Raw genomic sequence first — 15,318 nt, 5'->3', positions numbered from 1 at the left:
ATTGGATTGGTACTATCTCCATTAAAGACACAGTTTTGTACCTTTAATAGGACTAGAATGAAAACGAGCACCCCTTTGAACGTTTCTGGTATTTTAATTTACCCATCTGATGTGGTACTTTTTCTAGGAGTCTCCTTTCATAAAAATCTAAATTGGAAGTTTCATATGTTGAAGCTAGAAAGAAGATGTGCAAACTCAATTAGAACTCTCAAATGTTTAGATAGGAAATGGTGGGGATCTGACCCATACGTTCTTAGGAAGGTTTATAGAGCGTTAATTCGTTCTAGACTTGAATATGCAGGTTTCCTTATGGGTTCTGTCTCCAGGGACCTGTCTACGAAGGTGGACAAAATTCAGATGAGAGCAATTAGATTGGTTATGGGTTACAGGTGTTCAACTCCCCTTAATGTTATGCTTGCAGAACTTCGTGAACCTTCCCTTTATTTTAGATTTAAATATCTGGCATTGGGGTTTCTTTTTAGGGTTTGGTCCAGCGCGTCGCATCTTCTGAAGGAAAGACTGATGCATTTAAGCAACAGTAGACTTATTGAGCACGGTAAACGCATGAGTGACCCCTTCTTGGAGGCTCTCTCCTATTTTCAAGAATATATGGAATACATCCCTCAGAGGGAACATCCGATTTGTTATCCTGAAAACTTTAAGGCTCTGTTTGCCCATATAGAGGTGGACAAAGTCTCTGGTGATGTGATTAAGAAGGATTCGTTTCCCATGGCTAAATTTAATGAAATTTTTGATCAGGTCTCGCTCTCTAGTCAAGCTATTTTCACGGATGGATCTACTAATACGAGGGAGGTAAATTCCTCCTCTGGTTTTTCGGTCGTTTCGCAGTCCGGCGAGGTATTGTTCAGTGCATCCTCCTTTGGTTTCCTCTCCTCTTTTACGGTGGAATCAATGGCTATCCTAAAAGCCCTTCAGATCTGTGAGGAACATGAATGGTCTGAGGCTGTTATTTTCTCGGACTCACTTTCTAACTTACTGGCTATCTCTTCCTGCTTTAAGCCTTCCCAGACCTCTTTTTTGATCTTAGAAATAAGAAACCTTTTGGTTAAATTTGTAAAAAAGAACTGGAATATTAATCTTGTTTGGATCCCATCGCATGTGGGCATTAGAGGAAATGAAATTGCAGATAGGGCTGCCAAGGCAGCTTGTAATGGCCCAAAAGGAGATTTTAAGGAAATTCCTCATAAAGAATTAAAGCGTTTATGGAAAAATGAAATTAACAAAGAATCAATAGAATGGTGTTTTGAGGAAAGGATCTTTAGAGGGTCTAGGTTTTTCTCATTCTTCTATGATCAGAGTAATATTGACTTTAAAAAGGCATGGTTTGATGAATTTATCATTAAGAGAAGGGCATTTACTTCTATTAATCGCTTGAGATGTGGACACTCGTCCCTTCATGATAGTTTGTTTAGATTCCTCATGGTGGATTCCCCGGACTGTCCATACTGTGGAGAGTTGGAGACTCCAGAACACGTTTTCTGGACTTGCTTTAAATATGATGAGCAGCGAGAAACCCTGATAAAAGCTTTATCTGGACTATTCGGTTATGGCCCCTACTCGTTGGAGTTTTTACTCCAGCTCCCCTCACCGAGAGTGGCATTCATTTTAGAAAAGTTTATATGTTCATTGCCGATCTTTATTTGATTAAGGACTCTCTTATCAGAATTTAACAGATAACTATACCTAAAGATGGTTTAAGGATTTGTACGAGTAGATGCAATCGAGGTGTGCTCTGTCTAAACTTTAAGACAATTTTATTTTATTTTATTCTATTCTGTCTGTTTAAATTGGGTAGCGCTCATCTGATTACCGCTGTTTTCTGGGCGCAATTCTACGAGAATTGTTAGGTTAAGTCTTAAATTTTAATTTTAATTTTAATTTTAAAGTGCAACACGATAGGAAATTTCATATTTATGTATTTATCTGTTGTGCGTTTCTTAATTTTCTCACAGAAAGATTCGAATGGCGTGTCGAATTATATAATTTATAAGTTTTAGATTAGGACTCAAGGAGGATCTTCCTCCTAATACTGACAGGGCATTGCGCGCGGCCGCGTGGGTGTCATAACGACACTCCCTCTCGAAATAGCTATTTTGAATAGACTTGTAGCTTTAAATAAATATAGATTAGGATTGGAACACCTTTATTGAGGTGTGCGTATGATACGACCTTAAGATAAATACCCAACACTTAATCTGCGATTCAACCCATGTAAACAGGCCATATGAGCTCCGCCCATGGTCGTATTTCTTATATTTCAATAAAAAAAAAAAAAAAAAAAAAATAATCTGATAGGTCAAGCCGCGCGTTCTACGTAGTTCATGGAAAAAGCGCGCGAGCGGCGCCGACAACGTTGCGTCCCAGGCGGCGAGGCACGTGTTTACCGCGCATGCTTGAGCATGTTAAGAGGGGCGCGCAGCCCGGCCGAGCGAGTATATTCGTCTCGCAGATCTCGTGCGTGAAACATCGTGCGTTATACATAAATTCGAGTCGCATAATTGCATCATCTTTTCGCAGTTAAGTCGTAAAGTATTTGAGATCGGCCTATTCGTGTGCGATAAATAAGATAATTGTGAAACATATACGGATCGGAAAAGCTCATGGACAACAGCGATCGTCATTGAGAGGAAGCCAGCGAGATATATCCTGGCGAGCCATGCCGGCTCGTGGAAGGTTCGAGGAAGGCAGCCATTTTGTGGAACGTTTGAAGAATCCTGTTCAAGCTGAATACGAGCAGCTACTTATACATCGAGAGGAAATTTGTCTGTGGCGTGTTCTGTAAGACTAGCTCTAATTATTCATCTGTTTTGCTCACAAGGTAACCAATCATTTAACAATAGCAAGTAGAGACGTTAGATATTCGTCTAACGTTACGTTAGGAATCCTGATCAAAGGATCCTATGCTCATCTGAGGAGGGTTATCCTTGTTATTCTGGGGAGGAAAGTTATCCTTGTTATTCTGTGGAGAGTTATCCTTGTTCGTCTGAGGAAATATAATAAGCTTCTCGTGTTGAAAGGAAAACATCCTCTCTTATTTCAGGTTTGTGCACAATTCATTTCGAGTCAATTTTATAACAATGAGCTCAGTCTAAAGTAAAGTAAATAATTAATTGTTCGGTTGCAACCATTTTCATGACAAATAAAAAACTTTAATTCTTCTTTGTGCGATTGTTTCTTGCTCATTAATTAGACAACATCTCTTGTTAATTTGCGAGCTATGTGTACTTTTCTTTGTATTACCTATGAAATAAGAATACGTTCATTGCGGATTATATTAATCGTTTCTTGCGTTGTGATAAAACTATCTAGTGACTAATTCCGTGCGTTACTATAAAAGTTACTTCTCAATAATTTGATAATTATTCTACTAAGTATTTTGCGAATTCTGACTTATTGAATGTTATGTTCATACTAAGGTGAATTAATGTGTCAATCAAAGACTGCCTAGTACAAGATTTAGTCTAGTAAATTCAGTGAAAAACGTATCGCTTATGTTTCTGTTGTCGTTCATGTCATGCATATAGCTTATGTTGTAGTAATCGCTCACGATATAATACAATGCTTTGCCGAGATTTAGATACTTATTTGGTAATACTCAATCAGTATTAACATTACAAATAACATCAATGAATAGACTGATGATAGTAATTCGTTACTTAAAATAAAAGATTGATGCATTATTTCCCAGATTGTCTAGATTCGATCTGAAGTGATATTCTTGTATTAATTGATTTATGTTTATGTTTCAAACGATCCTTTCTTTAGAGAAGAACAACTAATTCTAAGCTTGACTACGTCAAAAGAAATTATACGAGAATAATGATTGCTATGACAATTCTTCTTACAATGAATATTTTATATTATAAAGAAATACCTCAGTAAAATCTCCAAGTATATTATGATACATATTTAAAGAAAGGACTGTTCTATAAGAACCATTGATTTGTTTCTTTTATGTGTTTTATACATTTATTGTATTTCTATAATATTTTGTATAATATATATATATATATATATATGTAGGTCCGGAAGTATGTTCCGGGACTTTTATTTTTGATATCGGTATATTCCGGGACATTTGGCAGTTTCCAGGACTGTCCTGGAAAAAATTGATGTCCTACGGCAATTTTCGGGACAGTTTTTTGAATCTGATTACATATATATGCGTTATATTCCAGGACTGTACATTTCAAAAAACGTAAACAGTCCCGGAACATACCTCTGGACCTACATATATATATATATATATAGTAGTGTGTCACATTGTTTTGAGCCTTTCGACTCACGAGACTCCTAGAGATATCATTGCCACCTTTGACTAGAGAGGATACGGCCTTAGAGGCGTTCAGGCATAATCCCACGGATGGTAGCTTCGCACCACCGGCCGCTCGACCGAGTGCGTGAACCAAATGTCCGAACCTGCGGTTCCTCTCGTACTGAGCAGGATTACTATCGCAATGACTGGTCATCAGTAGGGTAAAACTAACCTGTCTCACGACATATATATATATATATATATATATATATATATATATATATGTATGATTTTGTTCACGAATACTGGGAAGGTTTTAGAGCAGTTTCCCTTCTCCTATGCAACAAATGTTGGTATTCTTTGTGTAGCTCTGCCCACTTTAAACTTTGATTCGAATTACATATAAATCATGAAACGCAATCTCTCTCTCAATAAACGGATTCTTATTATTTGTTCCTTCCTCATCTAATTCTAGAGTTCAGGCTTGTGCGCGAGCTTGTCCAAACAGTATAGATATTGAAGGAAGATATACTTATTGGGAAACTATACCTAATGATTATTGCAAATTCAGTCATTACGACGTATTGTATGAAGGAAAGGCAAAGAAAATGGTTAGCGAAACAAATGATAAACTACAACTACTATATTCCTTGTCGACACAAGATGTCACATTCGCACTTACGCGAATCGGCGAAGAGGTTCTTTGCGGATACACCCTAATTAAAACAGAACACCCAAAACTTGTAATTTTAGAAACAAATAAAAGAAATTCTTTTGCACGTAAAAGACCGTTAGCTATTGAAAACATAGATATTTTTGCCTACGTAAATTCAAAATTCGTTTATGTAGAACGACACATTCGCACACAAATGAATCGCTTATACACAGACGTATTAAAACAACGCTGCAATTTGGAACGGCAGGTGATGAAAAACGCGCTTAGCCTTGCGATGCATGCTCCCGACGACTTCGCGTACCAAATCATGAAAGGCCCAGGATACATGGCCGTGATTTCTGGAAAAGTAGTGCACATAACGAAATGCACCCCAGTGGAAGTAAAAATACGCCAAACCAGAGAATGTTACCAACAATTGCCTGTATCGAAGGGAAACGAAACATATTTCTTGACGCCCCGAACGCACATACTCTTTAGAACAGGAATGCAAATCTCGTGCAGCAGGATACTTCCTACAATGTACCAGCTAAACGACGGATGGTACCGCATTACACCGAACGTAGAATACAGCAAAGCGCCCATGATAATGGAACCGATGACCAAGCCTACCTGGCATTACAGCGATCCAGGATCCCTGGCTGCGAGCGGCATTTACACCAATCAGGACCTCGAAAAACTGAGGGATTACATAATGTTTCCCGCCAAAAAGGTCGGAATACTGAACACCGTAGCACGAGGCGTAAAGGGGGAACCGATTATAACGCAAGCAATATCACTCTCTTACCTCTTGGATGAAGACTCCTTGCAGAAAATCACAGAGAACGCCTGGAGGAAAATCTGGGGAGCGTTCTTAATTTTTGGCAATGCAACCGCAAGATTAATCGGAATGTACTTCTTCGCAAGGACGGCAAAGCTGATAATTGACACAATCATACACGGTTACGCACTACATACTATATACGGATGGTCAATACATCTAGTCGGAGCACTGTGGGACTCGGTGACCAATTTACTACTACATCTGGCGCGAGGGACATCGAAGGATGACAAAAAACAGGGAAGAGAGGCAGGAGCACCCCCGCTCCCGGTCGAACAAGAAAAAACTGCAGCGGACACCGAGCACGCACATGTCGCACATGTACACGAACACACACACACGCACATACTCAACTTTTACGATCTCTTTCATATCATATTGCTGTGCAAGGCAATGTGGAAAATGCAACAAAATCTAGTGTCCGCAACAGAGCTCACAATACGTATCCACAGCTATAAAAAAATTTTTTTTGTCCCTCTCATGTTTTGTTCCCTCTCGAAAAAAACTGAAGTAATAACATAAGTTAGGAATAAATGTAAAATCCGAAAACTCAAGCGTTGGCCAGTACGATCTTGACTCTCGAAGAACGCACAAGCCGTATAATTGTTTGTTACTTATATAAATTCAAGTAAACAACTATATTATACACACACATACACTAGAATAAGTTTGATTATAGGATTGTTAGTATCATGTGCTCGTTATTTAGATCAAAATGCCCAACCAGTCGAGGTTGCCGGATCTCGAAATTATATGTGGCGAAAAGCAGCCACAAATATTAGCCGTGCCGCCTCGAGCGCGACACGAGGAGGCGCCGGGACTTAGTGAACTGTCACACGAGTTGATAGGGAATCTCATGAGGGGACGGTCCAGGCTCCAAAGGGCTCTTCTTCGACGACCGGGCCGTCTCAACCAAGCTGACGCAATATCGCGGTACCGAGCACTCGCAGGCCTAAATCAAGCCTTGTTTGAGGAGCTCGAAGGACCTCCTCAAGAATTTCCTCAGGAAGGTCGAGAAGGACCCTTCCCAGTTAACGTTCCTGATGTCCCCCCAGCTGCGATAGGACGTGCCAGATTTTTGCACGAACTGGCGAATCGAGAGCGACTCCTCGCCAATCCCCCAGCTGTACCAGGGGGGAAGGCCAGAATCATGGCTGAAATCATCATGCAAATGAAGATGGCTGGTCGAAGACATGGTGCTCCCATTCAGCGCAAATAAAAAAAAAATGATAAAGTGGACTTAATTAGTAATAAATTTTTTTTACTTATTTTTCTTTTTGTGTGTTTAGGTTGTACTTTCATATATTTCGTATACATATAATTTTCTTTTTTCTTTTCCTATAAATTTTTTTTTAGTCTACATATATATGTAATTTTTTCTTATTATTATTATTACTTCTTTTGTATCATTGTTCGGTCAAATATATGGTACTTATACACGATTCTTCTGAATTATAAGCGCACAATTACCCTTTCTTTAAAGAAATATATATAACATAAAATAAGCCTTGAACCGATACCTAATAAACGGCGACGCGTTATACAACATAAACGAACAACATTAGTTGCCCTATACACGTCTTCTTATATATTATTATTGCACTGTCATACACAAATTCAAACTTCTACTACCGTCTATCGTAAAATAAGACAATAGAAATAAGCGCAAAATATTAATGCGAGCGAAATTAATCCAAAGCGTAGCATAAGTACATTATACTATTTTATATTCATACGTGGCAACATAACGTACCAACGTACCACGTATGACTTAAGGGGGAAGGTGTTACGTACGGAAATTTTATATTTCCGACGACGCACGTTAAAAGTCTTGAACGCTTAGACGACGCACGCTAGGCTCGGAATTCCGAGTAAACGGCCAGGGTTAGTGTAAATGTTCAGATTATCTTATCGGAGTCCGTTGAAGGGCTGGGGGCCAGATGGGCCCAAAACTACGCTTCTAGAATGTTCTAGAAGCTTTTAGAATACCTCCCCCCTTAAGACGCGTAGGAAAAAGGCGGGAATCTCGCGCGGGAGATTCCGGTCTTTTTCGTGTATAAATAGGGCGGAAAAACGCCGCGGAAAGCAGATAAATTTTAACTTCGGTCTTGACTAGACGTAATTCTCAGACTCTTTCCTAACCTTATTCGATTTCCTACGTTCCGCTATACGCTAAGTTCGAGCATTCGCGCTCAATTCTGGGACTTAGTCCTTACACTCTCATACCTCATAAGACCGCGCTTCACGCACAAGTTGTATTGAGATTTATAGAGTAAAGGTAAGATAAGTTTAAAAAGGAACAAGTGTAAAAATCTGGAATCTCATTTCGTATTTTTAATCAACAAATCGATCACTTCTAAGATTCGACTCGCAGTTGTCGCTTACAAAGCGTGGCGATCTGTGCTGGGGCGCTGACGAAGAGTGTAGCGATCCAGTACTTTCGCTGCCGAAAGCGTGGCGATTACGGGGTTGATTTTTAGGGGTCGTAATAATCACTGTCACTTCTGGGATTCCGACTCGCAGTTTCCGCCGACAAAGCGTGGCGATCTGTGCTGAAGCGCTGACGAAGAGTGTGGCGATCCAGTACTTTCGCTGCCGAAAGCGATTACGGAGTTGGTTTCCAGAAAAAGACAATAATCTCGACAAATTTCCGAAAGTGAATTTGACCTTTACGCTAACGATCTGAGCGCTGACGAAGAGTGTGGCGAGCAGAGGGTGTGGCGGATTGGTTTTGAGCGCTGCCGAAGAGTGTGGCTTAAAATTCATTTTCGTGAACGCGGCTGAATGACGAAGAAAGGAGGTAGGCGCGTTCGTATTAAACGAATCAGATTACAGATCAAGCAAGCAGTCATTTCTAATCAAGATCCTCTCCCCTTCCTCCAACAATTGCAACAATTAGAAAACGCACCCCCTTTAAACCTATTCCTGTCGATTTCGACGTTGATTATCCTAATTATAACCAAATAAATAAAGCTGATCCTCGTTACCATACGTATAAACTCAGATATCTTTTCGGTCCCAAATAATAAATATAATAATAATATCCTTCACACGACTTGTCCAAATCCCTGGTAAATTGCTTAAATGCATTGACCAAAAAACGGACAAACTATAACAGTCAGAACGTGACAGACAATTTTTGTCACGCCATTATTCTAGAAGTTTTTGACTTTTTACACTGGAAGTAATAAATCAATAAATTTCTCAGTTGCGATAATAAAACCGTCTAGATACATGCTGGAATAAAGCATTACTAGAAAGTTTTAATAAGGAATTCTTTGTAAGACCTTAAAGAAAAAAATATGGTTTCGTGAACAAGACGGAAAAGGGTTTATGGCAAAAAAAATAACTTTTCTCCGAAAACCTTTCACCTTTCCGCCGGTAATAGAGAATGGGAAGAAAAAAAATGGGCGGGAAAGCCTCGAATTTGGTAAGCAATGGGATAGCTAGAAAATTTTTGTCACGCTATTATTCTAGAAGTTTTTGAAAATATTTTCAACTATAAATAGTCTGTAATACTATATCTGAGCGTTAGTCCTTACTTGTCCGGTCGTACTGGAGTCGTCTTGCAACGCTCTTAGTCAGACAAGTGAAGTGTCGCAAAAATGTTTCTCCGTGCAATTTTAGTCGATTTTTTCAAAGTGAGTTGCAATTTAAGCAATCGCTTAAATGAGCAACGTAAGTTTGTAGAAGCAGTGACAAACGACGAAGAGGCGAATTACCGTCTTTTCTTACGTTTCGCGGATGGGTGCTCCAGTACCCTGTTATCCGTTATGGATGAACTGGGTTACTGTAAGAAAAATCAAAGATTGATGAACATCATTTCCAACATTTTATCATTGCGTGAGGGTTTTGATCACGAAGAAAAAGACGCAGGAAGAGGGCATATTGCGAGATTTATGCGTCGTAACGGCGGAATAGGTAAGTGTTAGAAATAAAAATTGCACCTTAAACTTTTAATATAACGGAGTTTATCATTAAAATTTAAATTAATTTAATAGTAGAGAACCGTATTGTCGCTGTCCAACCGGTCCGACGAGGACAGAGACGTCGAGCGGAAAAAAACATTGCTGAGGAGGCAGTACCAGCACGTAAGTTAGAAATAATAAAATTAATTAATCATTAAAAACAAATATTATAAATATTAAATTTTATAGGAAGAGCTAGAATCGTGGCACCACCACCCGCAGACAACATCCCCGTCATCGATTTATCTTCCGGTAAGAGACTATAATAATAACGCGTAAAAGCTAACACTTGCAATATTTGTATAATAAAACAAATATAATTTATACTGTTTTAGATGACGATGAAGAAGAAGAGGAGGTGGAAAAAGAAGAAGCAGATCAAGAAGCGGAGGTGAGAATTGTGGGCTCACCCGATTCGGTCATATTTAATACGCCGCGTGGTAAGTTTTTAAAAAATAAGTAGATAAAAATTTAGCAGCGAATAAAAAAAAATAACGAAATGTTACATTTTACCAGGAAGGGAAGTAGAAGAAGAAGAAGAAGAACAAGGATCGGAATCTGATGAAGATGTTTCGACGATCGATGGGGTGATCGACTGAATATTCATGGAAGACGACGACGACGACGACGAGGAGGAAGAGGAAGAGGAAGAGGAAGAGGAAGAGGAAGAGGAAGAGGAAGAGGAAGAAGCAGAACATGAACAAGAACAAGAAGTTCGAAACGCAGAAGAGTCGCAGGAGGTGATGAACGAGGCGGAGGAGGAGGAGAAGGAGGAGGAGGAGGAGGGGGAGGAGAGTGATGATAATATCGATAATATTGACCATGATATTATTAGTGAAACCGATGACAATGACAACGACGACAATGACGACGACGACGACGACGACGACGACGAAAGATACGACGGATATATCTCCGGAGCCTTTGAAAAGTACAAACTAAACATAAATAATTACATATTAAAAACCGAATAAAAAAGCAGTTTTCTTATTCAATTTAAATATATGTCTTCCACGTAGTCTGCTGTCTACTACATAGTTAATTTATTCCACCGTTTTACACTATGCATATTTCAATAAAAACCAAAATTAAAAAAACTTTTTGTCCCAATTAAATATATGTCTATCATAATAAATAATTTTTTTTTTAGGTAGTATACGCTAGAGCGATCTTTCCTTCCCAAGATACATTATCTGCGATGACATATTTTTGTAATATATATAAAATCAATTTTGAAAAATGACATCTGATAAATTTTTATCACACGATATTTTATATGTATGGAATAAAACACAACTATTTAAATTATAATTATATCGAACTAGAACACTCGGATCGGATATATTAGAAAAAAATCAACTTTGTAAAATTTAACAAAATCATTCGCTCTAAAAAAGTTAGAGACATATATGTGACATATGTAATTGCTGTTCGTTAAACTAAATTTTAATTAAATTCGATGAAAAAAGATACGCCGACTTCGGTACCAATTAAATTGAAATAACGTGCGAGAGTTTTGAATTTCAAACTTGTTAATGGACGTGATAAACAACTACGAATTTTATCCACATCCCCAAAGCCATTTGTTAATAAATGCTTGTTTTTATTAAATAATGTTTCAAAACAGAGTTTGCGTATACAAATACATGCAGATCCGTCAGATAGGTTTGCATGCGCGCTCGCGTAGTTGTTCGTAGATAATGTTAATCGCCATAATGCATATGGAGTAGGAACTGTTATATGGTAAATAAACGCATAATTAACTGCTATATATTATTGTTAAATTATAGTATTCACTGTCGGACATGAAAGTTTTTGCGATTATTGATGTAACTGATAAGTTAATATAAATTATGAGTAAGATATTGCTTTATCAGATATTATTTTACAAATAAAATTGTCTATCCGTAATGTGAGTTACATATATTTCGTTATAATAACTTGTACAAGATTCTTGTCAAACACTTAATAAAAGAGATATATTATAAGACAAAAAAAATTATTAGTAATATTTTCTAAAATTTTTTATTTTTTTCACAGTTACACAATCCCGACATTTGTCAAAATCAGTATTAAATCACCACAAAATTATCTTATTACAATCTTTTAAACCGTTTAATCACGCAGATAAAGATATTATTGCATCGTTAAAATATTTATGCAACATATTGTAGCGCGTTGTACATCGTCGTAATAATCATAGCATATGAACAATATCTGTCGCAATCGCATTCATAATCGCGAAGATAAAGAGAAGAAAAAGATATGTTTTGAGGCTAAAATGTACAAGTTAATAATTGAAAAAAACTTGCAAAAAATGTTTCCAAATACTTGCATTGTATTGAAAATTAATCTCATTTTTATGACCACGAATTGTACAAGCAAAAGATCCTTTTCAAAATTGAAACTGATAAAAAATCAATTAAGGTCATCGATGGGCCAATATCGACTCAATAATCTTTCTCTTGAACATTGAAAGCGATTTATTGAGAAAAATTTCCTATTCTGATATTATAGACGATTTCGCGGAAAAAAGCACGTAAGATACTATTATAATCATATCATATTATATTAATTAAGATATGTTTTAACTCTGAAAATAAATTTAAACAAAAACCATACATTTCATTCAATTAAGTATTATCCTATTCAGAATATAGCATTATTTGTATTATATTAATTACAGTTTTTTTTTTCAGTGCTTAAATGTTCAATTATTTTTGAAAAAATCCTTGCCTTACATAGGCCCCCATTAAAATCTGCCTATGCCGCATATCAAGTTAATCCAGCCCTGGCAATCTCGGAGCGATTTCTATAGTATCGTGGACACAAGGCTTAAAAAGGGCGGATAGTTTAACTATAAGGGTTTAACTCAATCAGGGTTTAACTCATTGTCAGTCATCTCGTCAAAAAATTTAAAAGTAATGGTACGTTCGACCCTTCGATATTCAAAAAATGTAAAAGTTTGGTGCCATTTCAGGATGTAACACAGCTTTCTAATTAACTCTGCTTGACACTCGTAATAAATTTCTTTTTTTCTTGTTTTTCAGAATTAGCTATTGCTCATTCCGTAAATGATTTACCTTGAATGCAAGCGGTGTCCTACATCATAAAAGAATTTCTAACAGACAGATGAGTTATATTCGTTATAAAACAGCTATAAAACGATCTTATCCGTTTCTCTGTTTTTATTTTCTTTCCAAATCGAAATAAGATACTTAGACTAAAGCTCGAAATTATACCCAGTGAAAGTTACTTTTTTTGTATTTTAGGATTAGCAAGGGTACGTTTTATGTATACCTTAAACGCAGGTAGTCCGAAAACATAAAAAAAGACGGATTAGTCACACTATGTCATAAAACGGTTTTGCCCGTTTCTTTTTTCCTCCCCCACTCCACTCCCCCCACCCACCACGTCAAAATAAGATGCTCAGAGACTAAGGCTCGAAATCACCACGTAATAAATTACGTTTTGCTCTCACGCTTTAAACGTACTAGCGTACGTTTCATGAATTTTGAACGCAGGTAGTTTTAAATCAATAAAAAATACCTTTTCCTAAAATAGATATCGTACCTAATACGGTGATCCGGTGACCATAAATCCTTTATTGTCAAGGACAGTCTTTTATTTCAAGTAGCTGTCCTTCAGATTTATTTATTTTTTCAATACACAATTTTGTTTTTTTTATTTTTACAATAATGGAAAATTCTTGTCTACTTAGCATTTCAATGTCTAACGTCGTACTTACTAACAGGAAAATTTTTACGGAAACATAAATAATTTTTGAAGCAGTAAAAAGTTGAAACTCTGGAAACTTGCATTTGCACAAAAAAATGTAACTATTATTATAAATAAATTAATAAATTAATAAATTGTTTACGCAGTTTTTCTGAAAAATAATTATTTACCTAAAAATAATCCATTTATTTGAAAAATATCGCTAAAAGTAATTTTTAATTTTAATTTTTTATATATTTAAGATATATCTAATTTGGGGTGTAAAGCTAAATTTGTGATTAATAATATTTTTATTTTTACGTGGATTTTTTTTAAATACATATTTTCTTTCAACCATTCCAACTTCAACTTGAGACTGCGTTTCAAAACCGACATATAATCGAAACGTAGGTTGAAAAGTGAAAAAAAAAACATTTTTTTTATTTTACATACATAAAAATATCCTGCTGATTCTTTTTGTAAAGAAAAAATCTGTAGCAAAATTTTAATTGTTAAAATGTCAATATTTTATTTGCAATACAATTTTATTTCTTTTTTATTTATTTTTTTAATTTGAATCTACAAAAACCTAACTATTTCAATAATCTTTTTCTGATATCTGTAAAATTATTTATTTTTATTGAAATCTAATTTTAGGTGTAAGTATTTTTTCTGATTTCTATTGTGTATAAGAAAAAATAATTTTATTTTTGTTATTTTAAATTTAAAAATTCGCTTATTTTTGTATATATTTTAGAATAATTTAATAATAATTTAACAACATTAGAACAAAATATTCAGGTTCTTATTTTAAATTTATTAACAGTATATTTATAGTTAAATGACTGTTGAGCTGTATTTTGTATTCTCTCTCTGTATGTGTACTTGTGCGAGTGTAGCCTCGAGCACAATAGCACACTAAATTTACAAATAATGAATCTATGTACTTGAGCGAGTATAGCCTCAAGCACACTAGCATAGCAAATTAACGAATAATAAAAGACAAGTTCGAGATTAAATATTACTTGTTAAATTCCTTTATAGTTCATCCATTTTTAGGGTAGCGAATTCACGAAGTTTTATATTCATTTTTAATATAATCATAATAATGTTGATACGATATATCTGATTTTCTGACATTTTTCATAAATACGTTACTTCATTGAGAATTTTTTATTTGCATTTTAATTAAATATTTATTAATAATGTATAGGGGAGGCCGGGGTAAGCTAACTCGACACCATTTTTTCAAAAGCAATTTTTAATATTTAATTAAAATTTTTAGGCAAATTTTCAATGGTATATATTTAAAGAGTGTTCTTTCAGGTACAAAATTGATTCAGAAAGTTTTGCTGTACGTCGCTTTGTTTTGCCGCCAGGAAAGAAAAAGTGACGCAAAGACAAATTTTTGAATTGAAAAATGCCGGGGCAAACTCGACACCTCGCCGAAGCAAACTCAACACTTTGTCTGATCAACAATTTGATCTGGAACTTATTTTTTACTGTCTAAAAATGAAAATACATTGTTTATTGTGTATTTAAAAAGTACAAAAATTCGGAATAAAGTAGCTAGAACAATCACTTCAAATAATGAGAACAAAAATTGTTGAATTTTCAATTATCTTCATCTAAACTCATGTCTGAAAAACAATTAATGCAGGTAAACTCGCGATCGCGGACGTGCGCATACATTTGTCATGAGCCATACGGCTGCATGACAAGCATCGTTTGTTACTGGGAGCCGACGAAACGGCGTGGTGTTGACTTTGCCCCGGACGTCGTTTTTCACTTTTGTCATTCAAAAACATGAAAATTTTGAAAATATCCAAAAACAATCATCGGATTTATACAATAATTTTCCATG

The 15,318-nt window shown here is 36.0% G+C and overlaps 1 protein-coding gene and 1 long non-coding RNA gene across 2 annotated transcripts; both read left to right on the top strand.

Annotated features, from left to right (window-relative positions):
* Nucleotides 1-4,727: 4,727 nt before the first annotated feature.
* Nucleotides 4,728-6,291, top strand: LOC143906797 (uncharacterized). Its single transcript, XM_077423052.1, has one exon. The coding sequence runs from the start codon at nucleotides 4,885-4,887 to the stop codon at nucleotides 6,289-6,291; it is 1,407 nt and encodes a 468-aa protein (XP_077279178.1). The 5' UTR covers nucleotides 4,728-4,884.
* Nucleotides 6,292-9,836: 3,545 nt separating this feature from the next.
* Nucleotides 9,837-10,462, top strand: LOC143906780 (uncharacterized). Its single transcript, XR_013259665.1, has 3 exons — nucleotides 9,837-9,989; nucleotides 10,073-10,177; nucleotides 10,254-10,462. It is a non-coding gene; the product is annotated as an uncharacterized LOC143906780 (long non-coding RNA).
* The last annotated feature ends 4,856 nt before the right edge of the window (nucleotides 10,463-15,318 follow it).

This window comes from Temnothorax americanus, unplaced genomic scaffold (assembly GCF_048541705.1).
Source record: "Temnothorax americanus isolate GAGA-0224 unplaced genomic scaffold, ASM4854170v1 Scaffold76, whole genome shotgun sequence".
Lineage (NCBI taxonomy): Eukaryota > Metazoa > Arthropoda > Insecta > Hymenoptera > Formicidae > Temnothorax > Temnothorax americanus.
This window is presented reverse-complemented; position numbering and strand designations above follow the sequence as displayed.